The sequence below is a fragment of the Diabrotica undecimpunctata genome, chromosome 3 (genome assembly GCF_040954645.1).
Source record: "Diabrotica undecimpunctata isolate CICGRU chromosome 3, icDiaUnde3, whole genome shotgun sequence".
In the NCBI taxonomy this organism is placed as follows: Eukaryota; Metazoa; Arthropoda; class Insecta; order Coleoptera; family Chrysomelidae; genus Diabrotica; species Diabrotica undecimpunctata.
The window spans coordinates 85,517,154-85,532,587 of record NC_092805.1 but is presented as its reverse complement, the minus strand read 5'-3'; the positions used below and the strand labels follow the sequence as shown (position 1 = coordinate 85,532,587).

Here is a 15,434-nt window from a genome sequence, read left to right as displayed (position 1 = left end):
TTCGCAAAATGTTGAATCCAAAACAGGAACACTTCTTCGTTCATCCAACCGCTTTTTGAACAGAAGTACAAAGAACCTGGAGGCCCATCCTTTTCTAAAGCAAGATTTCTTCTCAGTCTTGGATAAATGAATAGTGGAGGTGCAAAAGATCCGCTGGCACTCATACAACAGCATACCGTCACGTTCTTGCCTCTTTCTCCACTTGTAACGGCTCCAACTTGTTTTTGGCCTCTAGGTCCAATGATCCGATTAGGCCTATTTACGTTTGTAATGCCAGTCTCATCGACATTAAATATTCGAATAGGTGGAAACTTGTATTCATCGTACAGCTTACCCAAATTGTCATAAAACCTTGAGACTTGATCCTTATTGAAACCTTGAATGCAATTACTTGTTGCTTCAGGTTTACGGAAACTTAACTCAGGATGCCTTGACATAAATCCATATAACCAGTCTTTACCTGCTTCTTGTTTTTCTCTGTTGAAACTATGTTTTAAGTTTAATTTCTCTGCATAGGCGAAGGCCTCTTTTCGCAACTGAATTGGGGTTAATCCATAAAAATTTTAGATAACGTCAGTAAATGACGACTCATTTCTTCTTCCTGTTCATTTGAAAAGAGAGTGTTTGCACCCAGCCTGCCTTTGTAAAAGCCTCTAGAGACTCTGTTTTGTAATGTTGTAACAGGTATATTAAATTGGCGTGCAGCTTCCCTTAGGCCATAACGTCTTTCTTCAATTGCCTTTGGAACAACTTTCATTTGATCATCAGTCCATGAAAATTTGTTGGTACTTCGTTTCCGTTTAAAAGGCATCTGAAAAAGATACAAATTGTTAAATAAGCAAAAGAAAAGCAAAAATGTAAAGAATCTAAGCCAAATTATTAAAAGAGTAAACGCGAACACTTGGCGGGTAATCGCGAACATCTGTTCGTGATTACCCGATTTGGAAATGAATATGAAGAAACGAAACAATCATAATATAAATACATTTAACTTCTCCGTAATATGACAATTTTATAGGTTAAATAATAGTAAGTTAACTAACTCTAACAATTTAAATGAAACCATCAAGTGTTTAGGTTAGTTGTTCGGTAGAATTCAAATTGATCGGACGTGTGTAAATTATCGGCGTTAATAGTATCGATAACAAAACTCTTTTCCTATTTGTTTTTGCGATAAACAATTAATTTTGGTGAAACTATAGGTGTTTTTTCATAAAGATGAGTGAATTAAATGGGGACAGCAAGCCCCCTGACCCTCCCCCTTATGATAAAGATGAAAATCAGGTTGGTATGATGGAATTTACAAATATGGAAACTATTTCACAAAAACAAGAGAACCAGAATGTAAGTACAAATTTAATGTCTAATTCTTTGGGAAAAAACGATAATGTTTCTAACGTTAATGAGAAGGTAAATAATAGACAGGTTTATTTATATACAAATAAAGATACCGGACCATATCATGTTTACGTAGAAAATTGCTCGGGATCTTTCACCGGTAAGTTAAATGCTTTAAGGCCCATATTTATAGTCGATGCTCAAGTATCGGTCGATGCTTGAGGTCGACCTTGAATGAAATTTGTGTTCTATAAACCGTTCTCAAGTACGAAATCGAGCTTGAGTACGCAGAAATGACAGCTCGTACTCAAGCATCGGATCGACCTGCCTTGAGCACGGGATCCTAACCTAACCTAACTTTTGTTGTTTATATTTGTTAAATTTGTTTTCCGATTCGCTTCCAATATATTTTTTTTGTTTTTCTCATTACAATAAAAAATGTATGACGAAGTTGAAGAATTTTTAGAGTTTATTGATCATATTGAAGAAGGAAATCAGCCGGAACGTATACCAAAACGATATATTCGTGATATGGAAAATCCCATGGAGTTTTACCGCGATGTTGAATTTCGTCAACGGTATCGTTTCAACAAAGATACCGTTGCAGATACCATTCTGCCTCTGGTATTTGAAGGTCTACGAAAAGCAGACAATCGTGGTTTACCAATACCTCCAATATTACAATTGTTAATTTGTTTAAGATTTCTGTGGCTAGAAGGCAAAAGGGGATAACTCTAATTTGGAAGTTTTTCAGTAAAGACATTTTTAATTCATATGGTCTTTTTGTTACCTTATAGAATTAATATTAGTAACGTTTGTATATTTCTAGATCCGACTTACATTCTGTTAGATATATTTAAGTGTTTTTTCTTAAATTAATATCTATGTGTCCAATATTTTGATAAATTAAAAAAAATATTTTAGGATATTTAAGGAGATAAGTCAAGTTATAGTTGAAATGCACATAAAATCATCTTGCTAAAGGGGGTTATGTAGATTTATACCCTTATACTCGGTAGTAACATGGCTAACATTATATGTGCACTGTAGTGTTAACTGCAGTTATTTCTACTTACAACGGGCAACCACAATAAAGCAAAGAAAATATTTTGTTCTGGATATAGCATTGACAGAACAAGAAATAAAACGTAAATTTTTTCAAAAAGTTTATTAAACATGGAGGTTTCTACAGCAATCTGATGATACGTTTACAAATTAACAATTGATTAAGATGTTACTTAGAAAGAGATTAAAGGCGCATTCTAAACATAAAATAAAAACATATATTCTATATAATACGAACAAAATAGCTTTAGCAGGAAGAAAAAAAATTTTGATGAACACAAATATTTTTCGGAAGCTGTTTCTTTAAAATAATAAATTACACAAATATTTGTTTTAGAATATTTTATTAAAAATCGTCATCACTAAAATAATTATCTATGTCTGGATCTGTGTCAGCAGTATTATCCAGATCTTGTGAATTTCGTGGGATTTGGGCAAGTCCACGATAACATTCTTTTGCACTCTCATCAACTAACTCAATATCGTCTGAAAGATCGCTTACTTTTTTTTCACTTATTTGTCTTGGCTTAAATACAAATTATCTAAAGTAATGTTCTTGATATCGATGGGTGTATCTTCTTTTTTTGTCTTCTAAAATTTATTTCTTGTAATGGCTGATATTCCTGAAGCGATGTTTTAAAATTAATATTGCCAAATTCCTTGGTGTATCTTAGCCATTTGATATTTCTCCAGCAAATTTCAGTCTTATTGTCTCTCTTCTTTCTCTTTATTAACATTCCTTTTAGCAGAAAGCATTTCAGAAGGTAAATTAGCAAAACTCTCAAATAAACAAGAAGCAATTTCGTTTGCACGTAAAACACGGTATTAGTTTGTAAGTAAGGAGTAGGAAAAACCTGTTGTAAGTCAAATACAAATATTTTTTGACTTTTGCTGTTTATACATTTTAATTTGTCTAATCTCTGACTCGTAAGCAGTTTCAGCTTCTATATGATGATCTGCTAATAAATTCTCATGCTTTTTCCTTGCATCAGCTGTCTTACTGATATTAATATGATTGTGAAAAATATCACAATTGTTACAGGTATCGTTGCTTGGTTTTTTAAACTTTAAGCCTAATTTATCGATTGTTTGAGACTAAACTTTATAAGAAACCGGTTCAGATGATATGTCCTGGGTAAACATTTGATACATCTTACCTTTTGTTAATTCTGCTACTAGATACTTTTTACTAGTATGTTTTCGTGAGTAGTGAGACTCATAGGCAGGAAATTTTGATATGTGGCTATAGACGAGTTCCATTTTAGATTCGGAAATTTTGTTTTTTGGTTCATGCCTGCCTCTACCATCAGCCATAGAAATACCACAGTTGGATGACATTTTCTTTTTTGTAACAGTTTCTATAAATTTATTACTTTCGTCAAAAATAGCACAAAAACATACCTTGCAGCATTGGATTCTTCCTCCTTGGATTTCTATAAAATATGTAAAACACTTTTCCCTATTTTTTGAAGGTTTATCAGTATCACTTCTGTTAGTAGTAATCTTCTTGTCAGAAATTTGAATTAATGAGGCAATACAACTTACCCTTCTACAGTAGTTGCCCATTCCCCAGTAATTTTAAAACAGAGATAATCTATATTCATCAAATATTTTTTCTTTACACTTTCTTCTACAATCTCGCAGTGACTGTGACTGCCTAGCTTTACTGCATTTCCTATGTTTGTTTTATTTCATATCATTTACCCGTATTTCCTAAAACCTGTCTATTTTTTCTTTTTCCTACTTTTCGTTTCAATATTTTGTGCATTGGTTGGCCATGTTCTTCATTATTTTTAAAATTTGGTTTATCTGAGCCCTTTTTCTCCTGTTGTTCTCCTCTCATTGTTCGGTGTCAGAATCACTATGGTGGTCTTCTTGAATGTGATCATAGGCCGGGTCTTTTACGCTCTCGTCTTGTCAAAGACGAGAGCGTAATAGAGTCAAAATCTTGCTGTACATTTTCTTTTACTAAAAAAGAATATGGAATGTAGTGATCAATAATCAACAATTATACCACACGTGGAGGAATAATAATTGTTATTTCGAGTTGCCATCGTAGTGAACGTTCCTTGATAAAATTTGCGTGTGCTCTCTTCACAATCTAGACAAGTACTGACAAGAAACTGAACGAATATGATTTGCGTGGACACCGCATTCTTGCAAAAAGGGTTAACTTTGTATATCCTAGCAATACTTTCATATATATTTCTTCTATCACATTCCGGCAAAAGGGGATATCTTGATTTAATGCCTTTTACTAGCACACGTTTCGAATAATTCTTAAGTTAACATGACTTAAATCGTTTTGCTTCTCAGTTAATTTCATAATGTTAGAAAATATGTGCACATATACCATTTTACTAGTAATTACTATTTTGTTCTCCAGAAAATATCTTGAGTTATATCCTTAAAACAGTCGAAACGATTAAATTGTAGCCCAGTTACCCCTTTTTGATCAATAATAATATTTTAATTAGTAAACTTTCACTTAACTCTCTTTACCAAGATTGTGCAGAATCAAAAATGCTGTCGAATGGTATACATAACACTATTTTGCAAAAAATCGACTTATCCCCTTTTGCCTTCCAGCCACAGATTTTATGTTACATCTAATTTTCAGGTTGTATCTGGTGATTTGCGGGGTATTAGTCAATCGACAATAAGCAACACCATTAAAAAGGTATCAATATTAATAGCTCAACGTTTAAATGATTTTGTAGGGTTTCCCCATACTGGACAAGGATTTAGGAGGAATATAACAAGTTTTTATGAGGTTGCCTATTTTCCAAATGTTTCTGGGTGTATTGATTGCACCCACATCAAGATATCTAATCCAGGTGGTAATAATGGGGAAGTATTTCGTAATAGAAAAGGCTTTTTTTCATTAAATGTGCAGGTATAGATTGATCTTTCTTATCCAGGCCCTCATTATATAAATAAATTGCAGGTTGTTTCAGGTCCTAGAAGAGAGATTATGGATATTGTTGTTCGACATCCCGGATCAAGTCATGACAGCTTGATATTTGATCGAAGTGCATTACGAGTTAGAATGGAAAGAGGTGAAATTCCAGGATTATTAATAGGTGACAGTGGATATGCATGCAGACACTATCTACTTACTCCAGTATTACAGCCAGGTATTTATTGATAATTGGCTAAAAATAGGTTATTTGATGGATATCTCTTTTTAGGTAATGATCAAGAAAATAGGTATAATAGTGCACATATAAGAACAAGAAATGTTGTTGAAAGGCTATTTGGAACCTGGAAAAGACGGTTTCCTTGTCTTCAACGAGGTCTACAAACTAAATTAAATACATCTCTTGCAATAATATGTGCTACAGCAGTACTTTATAATATAGGTTTACAAGAAAATAATAATGATGATGATGATTTTGTAGAAAATATTGATGTGCCAGTAAATAGAAATGTTAATGATGTGGAACGAGGTTTAAATTTTAGGAGACATTTTATTCACCAATATTTTGCATAAGAATTAAAATACATTATTGAATACTTATCTTATTATAGGTAGATATATGTTAGCATCATCATTAGCTTGATAACACTTTTTATTCATGATTTGTTCTTTTAATTTTTAAAATTTCAATATTTAATTGTATTCCTTATATCTAACCTTTGTTCAATTGGCATTTGTTTGTTTAGTTTGAGAATACATTATTGAATACTTGCATTATGTTAGCTGTAGTATGTTTTATCTTATTTCTCAAAATATCAGCATCATTATAATTAGCTTGATTACACTTTTTGTTCATGATTTGTTCTTCCAATTTTTTATTTTTAAAATTTCAATAGTTTATTTCATTGCTTCCTTATACACAAGCTTTTTTCAATTGGCATTTGTTTAGTTTGATGATACATTATTGAATATTTGTATTATGTTAGATGTAGTATGTTTTATCTTATTTCTGAAAATGTCAGAATGATTATCATTAGCTTGATTACACGTTTTGTTCATGATTTATTTTTCCAATTTTTTATTTTTAAAATTTCAATATTTTATTTTATTTCTTTCTTATATCTAATCTTTGTTCAGTTCAATTCAAAGTTGTTTATTTTGAGAATACATTATTGAATAGGTACTTATATTATGTTAAATATAGTATGTTTTTGTCTTATTTATAAAAATGTATTTTTTTATGTTTTAATTTAAAATAAATGAGGGTTTTTCACTCACTATGCTCAGACAACTTAAGCAAGTATGTCTTTACTGAGTACAAGGAGTTTCCCTCCTTTTAATTAAGTGTTTATTCCTTTCATAAAACCTTTCCTTACCAAATAAAAATTATACAAATTTAGAATATTAATATTCTTTATTTAAAAAATTATACAGTTATAATTAAATACAATATAAAATAGATTATTTTATTTTATAGCTTCATCAGGAGTAAACTGTAAACAATTAGAACATTACAAAAAAATGATGTAATTATATATATATATATATATATATATATATATATATATATATATATATACATATGTATATATACATATGTATATATACATGTATATATTGCAGTGGCAGCAATTTACTAAAAATTATGCAAACTCAGTATTTTAATAATTTTCAGTAAACAACATAAAAATATGATCTATGTAGCAATCAATACTTAAAAAAACTGAAAGAGAAACATACATAATCTAAAAACAAAAGACTATACAACAAATAAAAAGGTAAAACCATATCTTACCAGCTGAAATTAAAATATTAAGAACCTTAAATCTACATTAAATACTATCTAGAAATAAAATAAACAGGAAGGAGAATAGAAAGAAAATAACCATGATTTTACAACACAAAGTATATTTTTTTTTTTAATTTTTTTTCGTCTTTATAGAGGGGGGGGTCTGAAATCTTCAAAAGACATCTCAGTCCAGTACGCCGCCTGACTGACCTTAGTGCAGGATTCATTCTTCGTAGTCCCGGCGATAGTTCCCGAGGTACTTTAAAACGCCCTCTCGTCGCTGATTCTACGTCAAATGCCTACCTGCTAAAACAGACCCTCCTCTGACATTCAGTGCTCCGAAAGTGAAAAGGCCACTGTAAGACTGAGTTAACACTATCTTCAGTTGGGAATAAGCCACAATGTTTATTTATATGTTATAGTTACTGATGTTTTGATGTCTATGACCAGATATTGTTACCAAAAATACAAAATTGTGATTTATTTTCTGAAAATAAATCACAATTTTGTATCTATGATAACAGCCCTCTGGTCATATAGATTGAAAAAAATCAGTAAATAAAATATGTAAATAAATATATTGTGGCTTATTCCTAACATTCTCTCTAAAAATGCAGAGTACCCAACAAAGGAAAAAGATCTTCTAGCGCCTGAAAATATACAATTAATTATAGCCAAATTCTAGTAACAAGTCAAACATGATAAAATCTATAATTACCCTTTTTTATAGTCTATTAACTTCAATGAAGCTAATTCAGCTTCATCAGTAGCTCTCTGCCTCTCCTTCTCAGCTGCTTCTCTTAAGGCTTTTGCCCTCAGCATATCTTCTTCCAAAATCTTCATTTTCATCCTGTGAATCTCGTCTTGCTGTCTGATGGTATCCCTCATTTTCTTGGACCGTTGTTTATTTTCAGACAATATTTGTGGTATAGCACCCAGTGCCCTACTAGAAGTAGGAGTGTTTGCTAAAATTGATATTATTGTTAAGTACATATGGCTTTAACTACATTTAAAACACTTACCACTTTGAAGCATATCATCATCATCCTCTTCTGTATGAACAGCAGGTGTCACACTACAAGTATTACCTGAAACTATTATTAAGTGTACAGGAAGACTGCTCAAAATTATTACATCATACTTACATAACAAGTCCATTTCTTTGAACTCTGTAGTGGGAAAGAAGTGAGGGGGGTCAGAGGCTACTGATGGTCCTGCTATTGAGCTTCCCAGCTGGTTGAACTGTTTTTGGCCTACAATTATACTATGAGTACAGCACAGTTACAAATTTAGTACATTTACCTTTTTCAAAGACTGCTGTGCTATCAAAAGAACAGTCGATGCTGACGTCTATATTGGGACCAGCCTCTTCAACTAACTCCAGCACTGCATCACACTCTGGCTTTATCGGGGGACCACCACCTGTAGCTAACATGCTGTGACGCAGTGCTGTTGTTTCTTTGCGTTTCCTATGATAAAAAAAATTATTGGTCAATACTTAAGCATTTGCTTAAACTAATAAAAGTATTCTACCTTTGTTTTAGGTTGTTCCACAATTTTCGAAGCTGGTCGCTGGTCCTGATGTTGTTGACCTCAGGCTGGCAGTTATAATTTCTTGTTATTAACTCCCAAGCCATCTTTTTCTCCATTGTCGAAGCACCGTCTGTCCTTTTATTCTCTACCACACCGTTTTCAGTTACCAGCTGGATTAGGAGAACTTTTTCCTTTGTTGAGTAAGGTGCATATTTCATGCCATTTCCACTCATCTAAAATTTAGATAACCAATTTATTTAGCGTACGGCTTATACAGACAATATAATTATAATGATTGTAACGCATTACACACATATAAATATATCCAAAAACAAATATACATGTAAGCATATATTGAACATCTAAAATTATGCCTCAGACACAGTAACAAAATGGAAATTAATTCTCTAGAATAAATATTTTTTATAATATATTACATACCTTAAAATAGTTAATCCAATATTAATTTCAAACACAAAATATTAATACCAAACACAAAATTTCGGTAAGTATACTATACTATAAACCAACTTTGCGCGGGCTAAAGCATAAACTAAATTTGGCGCTAAAAGTTTAGTCACAATTATGATAAAATTGACAGAATCTTCTTTTTATTCGATATTTATTCGAAACTTACTTTTACTGTACTAATTTTTCGTGCTTGAGATCAACCTTGTACGAGAATACCCGAAGTATCGTTTATAGAACACAACAAATACTTGAGCATGACTTTGACGTAAGTTCGACTTGGCGGAGCACATGCTCAAGCACGGGCTTGAGTACCGACTATAAATACGGGGCTAAGAGTTGGTGACATTATTCTTTCCGCGTTTCCTGAATTGGACTCAAAAATTACAAATATTGATTCTATAGGTCGTAATAGAATTAGGATTAAATTAACAGACTACAAAAATGCAAATTATTTAATAAATCAAAAAAATTCATCAGTATTTGTTACAAATAACTTAGAATTGTATATACCTAAATTCATTCTATTCCGACAAGGGATAATTAGAGATATTGATACAGATTTTTCTGAAGAATATGTAAAATCAAAAATTAAACAATATGATAGTCATTGTAACTTTGAAATTGTAAACGTTCGGCGAATTAAACGCAAACAGGAAGTAATTGAAAATGATTAAAAAAAAATAATTTACGTTCCCACAAAATCGTGTATTGTTTCCTTTAAATCTCAGATATTGCCGCGTTATATTTCAATAAATAAAGTTATTAAAGAGGTTGAACACTATACACAAAAAGTTTTAATATGTTTTAATTGCCTCAGATATGGGCATTTGGGTAGTCAGTGTAAAGGTCGCCCAAGATGTGGTAAATGCCAAGAGTCACATAATACAAAAGATTGCCAAATAAATGACTATATCCCAAAATGTTTCAGTTGCCAAGGAAATCACTATACAACAAATTTATCAGTGTGTCCAGAGTTTAAGAGACAAAAATTAATTAAGGAAGCTATGAGTTTTTCCAACATAAACTTTTTTGATGCTAATAAACAGGTTCCCAAAACTTCCTATGCAGATATTTTAAATAAAAGCAATACGAGCCATCCATCTGACTTACTTGTTCAACCCACTTCTTCTACCTATTTACAATCTAGTTCTTCCTCTACTTCTGTTCAGAATATTCCAAAAGTCAACTCCTCTAGAAAACAATTTGCTTCCCATTTGCTTTATAACAGTAGCTCAAACGAATTAAAAGATAAATCTAATAAAAGGCCAAGACCAAATACTCCTGATCCATCTGAACAGATCAGAAAAGAGATTATTTCTCAGGTTAATGTTCCCAGTACTTCGGGAGGAATATTAAGTAGCCCTCAATACAAAAAAACAATTATCACAGATCGACAGTCAGAGGTCCTAGATCCTAGTATAATTAATGTAATTTTAGAATTGGTTATGAAAATTGTTAATTCTCTACAACAAACAAATAATTTAAATGTTTCTAAATCAGAAATCAGCAAAAAGCAATTTGTCATACTTTTTCTTTCCCAACCAAAGAAAAATAAATAAAAATATCCATCGGAATAAAATTTTAAGATATCATTATAAACAAAAATGTATATAGTAATTTAAGATAAGATTTAGTGTAGATAAGAATAGAAATTTGTTTGGCAAACGACCTTTTTTCCGTTTCAAACAAAATTATCAAAAAACCTTTGTTTAGAATTAGAAGACATTTTACCTGTAAGTTAATCTTTTCATTGTTTGTATAGTCGAGTATTAAATGACCATATTCTAATCTTTTGAAATATGTATAAATGATGTATTGACAAAACCAATTTTAAAGTAAGCTATTTAGTTTTTCTCTGAAACCGAAATTAGGTTTTTCCAAAATCATGAAAAACACAATTTGAGCTTTTGATTGGACGGTCGTTTTTAAATGGGAATTTGTGAGCCGATAATGAGACCGGAGGAGTTAGTGATATTTTGGTCATCGAAAGGAAACAGTCGTTTGTCTCAAGATAGGGTGTGGTTCGTGAATTTGGATACCGACGTAACGAAAAGAAGTGAATAGTTTGCAGAAGGAGATAACAAGTAGATTAAAAGAGGTCCTTGTATCTACCGTGGGCATTTTATAAAGTATATGTGAAAGTATTCTTACGGCATCAAGTTGACAAAAGGAGGTCCTGGTGTCATAAATAAGTAGCTGAGTTTGGAGAAGTGAATCAGGTGTTTTTTTGTGTAGTCTGCAGAAGGTTTGCAGAGACGTTAAGAAGGAGCCGAGGTGCCAAAGAGGAGAGATCACATCGTTGAGGAGACTGGACTTTTCTGGGTATGTTCCAACATACAACTCAAGAAGAAAATAAGCTGTAAGTGTTTGTACAATTGAATTTTATATCTGTGAAGGATCGGTTTGACATCATGGTCATTAGCATTCAAATTTAAGAGCTGAGGTTTTGTTAGGCTAATCAAAAGTTTAAAGTTTTGTTGTTTCTTGTTTCAAGTAAAGAAAATTTTAAGTAAAATTGGTTTTCACGTAATATAAATGTGTGTAGCTTTATAATCTTATTATTATAAAAATTTGATTTATTTTCTTGTATGCTGATTGATAAGATAACGACAGAATTTAATAATTGTTTTATTCGTTCATATAAAATAAAGAAACGTAAATCTTTGTAATATAATATATTTGTATTCTTATCCTTTCTTCTCTATCTCGATAAAAGACAACTAGAAAATCTTTTGAATCCATCGAACACCGGTAATATAAGGATTATTTTATTTATGATAACAAATAAGTTATAATTCTTTTTTATTGGCTCAATAAACTAAGATTAAAGTCAAAATAAACAATCATAACAATATATATAAAAAAAAACAAAAAAAAATGTAAAACAAAATTATTACAAAAGATGACCAAAACAAAATAAAAAAAATAAAAAAAAAATAAATAAAAATAAAAATAAAAAAAAAAAGAAAAATAAAACGAAAAATTAAAACTTACATTTAGTACTAACTCGAACTCTGATTGTTGTTCTGTGAGTACAAATTACAAAATAGTCTGGTCAATTGGCTATGCCAAGGCCATAAAAAAAAAAAAAAATATTTCTGAATTGCTAAAATTCCACAAATACGGGGCAACTGTGTATCTATGCCACCACGTGCAGACTAGTAAGAAGCACGAAATGAAGTTTACAACGGAATGATACAGATGACGTACGCATGTATTCTGTGATGTTCGCAATCACCTGCTGTTCGCTATTACCCGTCGTTCCCCTAATACAAACTTTTATCAAAACCATAGAAATGGCGCAGAGGTTGGAAATTTAAATATTGAAACTAAGTAGGAAAAGCGATAAGAGGAAAGTATAAAAAATTTAGAAAAAGAAATGGAAGGTATGTCTGTTTTCCCTGTAATAAATAGCATATACCCTTAAATGGAATACAAGAATCTATCAGAGATCAAATTGAATAGCTCCACCGAACAACGTTGCAACTGCCAAAATAAAAATATTTTAGGAAACACAAAAAACTGATAAATGGTGAAGAATGCTTCTGGATAAATATATTTTTTAAGCGGTTCATTTCCATCAAAATAATGTTATGTTTCAGTATCAACTCTTGTACGTTTTCATTTAGTTAAAATATCATTTTAAACGATTTTTCAGACAGAACAACGTTGTATTTGACGGTGCTTGGAATGTTGTTCTTTTTACCATGTATACATATATTGTTGGGCTAACTATAAAGGTATTGGTTTAATACGAAACTTTATCTACGAAATACAAACTTTATTGATAAAAAAATAATTTTAACTGAGTTTGTTTACACTTGATATAATGGCTTGTATTAATCTAATCACAATCACTTAAAACTTATTGTTGTTGAATATTTTCTCTCTATGCGGTATTCTTCGTGTCATATTTCGCTATTCAAACACACAACAAATAGCGGAGTTGCCGGATTGCGTTTGACTTTATCATAATAAATCATAAGTTGTCCAGAGTTGTTTATTATTTTTCAATATTCGAACATTATTTATATAAAAAAAATATTTTATTCGAGTTGTACATTATTTTTTCCATAAGTAAATTCAGATATTATTATTCCTGTTTAACAACTTTTATTTCCTCACAGAAGTTGATATATTTCTCTGGAATGTACTGACACATGTCCATAACATCCTTTTTAACATTGCCACTTTAATAGGCAATGCCCCACGGTCATACGAGGGGGAAAACTCTGAACACATATAGGAGCGCGTCTTCTGTTTGATCGTCCTTGCTGTTTTTTGCTAAGATGGGAGTGTCCTCCTTCTTAGTGTAACAGAATCATCCTTATTAATCTGAAAGCATACGTAGTTTGTGATACTGAACTTAGTCTTTTCCAGATACTCCAATACTATGGCAAGGTTTTTAAAATAGTCTATGCCCATGACCCAAGTTAAGCGATCTGGTGGATTTTTACAATTGCGATTATCTCAATCCATTGTTTTAGGGACGTATACTTTTTTGGATTTTTTTTGCACTTTCAATAATGACAAAATCCTTATCACAGGGAAGAAAACTATGTCCCTTTGTAATGAACTTCTGATCCAGAATGGCAAAGAATCCGTAAAAATCGGTCTCTTCGCATGGCCTTGGATACTGCATAATTTTTCATATCGTCATTATAATCCCAATAATAATAATAATAATAATAATAAAAAAAAAACGAATCTCCTCACCTATTATTTTGGGATCGGGATAATTTAAAAATATTGCATAGCGGCAACTTTCGTCCACTAAATATTGGATAAATAGGTACTTAAATTACATTTTTTTCAAATAGACACATCAAAAAGGAACACAACATTTTTTTCTCACATATACAGCCATTTTCATCGGATTTTAAAAAGTGACACCGTTATAATGCCTGATTAGTCAGCAATAAATTCATCTTAATTTCAGTGTAACATGATTTCCCTATTATGAAATAATCGAACAAAAGTTAAGAAGTGCACGAATTTAATCAAAATTTTTAACATAAAATTCAATATAAAACAATAAATCTAACAACAATAATGTGTTTAATAATTTATGTTTCCACTAGCAGCACTAATTACAGCTTGACACTACCTTGGCATGCTTAAAATTAAATTATTGTGTAGATAAGGAGCAATCACTTTAGTCTTAATAAAACAGTGTAATTGGCAAATTAGTTTTCATGGAATACCTTTATTTGTAGAGAACAAGTTTTCAAATCGAATTGTATGTTTGTATTAACAAAAAAGTGGTATAAGTTTTTGGTGAAAAAATTAGAAGAAAAGTGCTGTTCCTTAGATATTTTTGATGTGTGTATTTTTGTTGCAGACATTTGTTCATATTTGGAATAAGGTAAACTCACCAATTATCGACACCGTTCCATTTATCGACAGTAGACGATTTTAAAATGATATATTCAATATTGCTGAATTGCGTTCCTGGGACGGGTTTCTTGTAAAATGTATGTCATGTATGGTGACATGCCATACATGTACACATTCAAATCAATATCTGAAGTCGTCAACTACAATCAACAAGTGATCCAATTGCAGGAAGACAAAAATACTATATGCAATAATAATCCCATAAATATTATTTTCAAATTTTTGTACGGATTTCGGCAGGATTTTCTTTTTGGGAAGGTTTTTATTAGTATTAAAATTTGATTTTTTTCCTAATGTACAATGAATATGATTAGTTAATATCCTGTTTTATTTGTCCCAGCCAAACTCGATATTTCAGATTTGCATTTAAGCTAAGACGAACTTACACCTGAGAGTTACAACTTAAACAATTGGTTCCAACGGTAGTTAAAGTTTTATTGTTACACATTGGCTGCCAACTTTCTGAGGGTGGTTTCGCGTGGTATATGCAAAAAAAAAATCCTTCAGTGTGTTAACTAACTGATTTTTGGATTAAGGGGCATTTAAAAGATTTACCTGTCACAAAATTACTTATAAATGGAAAATGTATATTTTTTAGTTTTGGTGCTTTATGGCTCATCTCATGCCGGTTTTCTAAATCTATTAGTGCTAAATGTATAAAGTTAAACACAGAAAAAAAGTTATTCCCGGCTACAAACCAAATGTAAATACTTGATTACAATAAATTATATTTTATGTATTTTACTGTATATTAAGAATAGATAATTTTAGTAACCTTTTTATTTTTATGAAGAAAACCATGATTTTGATTGGGAAACGAAAAATATATTTGTGACCATTAGAAATCAAGTTCCAGTTCAATCTTCATCGTCGTCAGCACCAATGATCGTATGTTTAAAGTCAAATAATAATAGAAAAATA

At 31.1% G+C, this 15,434-nt stretch overlaps 1 protein-coding gene across 2 annotated transcripts; it reads right to left on the bottom strand.

Moving 5' to 3' along the window:
* Positions 1 to 6,953: 6,953 nt before the first annotated feature.
* LOC140435708 (uncharacterized) lies at positions 6,954 to 9,156 on the bottom strand. Of its 2 annotated transcripts, XM_072524429.1 has the most exons (7): positions 9,087 to 9,156; positions 8,646 to 8,878; positions 8,415 to 8,581; positions 8,258 to 8,365; positions 8,135 to 8,206; positions 7,831 to 8,077; positions 6,954 to 7,762 (listed from the first exon to the last, which is right to left on the bottom strand). In XM_072524429.1, the coding sequence occupies exons 2-7, from the start codon at positions 8,876 to 8,878 to the stop codon at positions 7,756 to 7,758; spliced, it is 834 nt and encodes a 277-aa protein (XP_072380530.1). In that variant the 5' UTR covers positions 9,087 to 9,156; the 3' UTR covers positions 6,954 to 7,755. The 2 variants fall into 2 exon arrangements, with proteins under 2 accessions (XP_072380530.1, XP_072380529.1); XM_072524428.1 differs by having other exon boundaries at positions 8,135 to 8,365.
* Between the last annotated feature and the right edge of the window lie 6,278 nt (positions 9,157 to 15,434).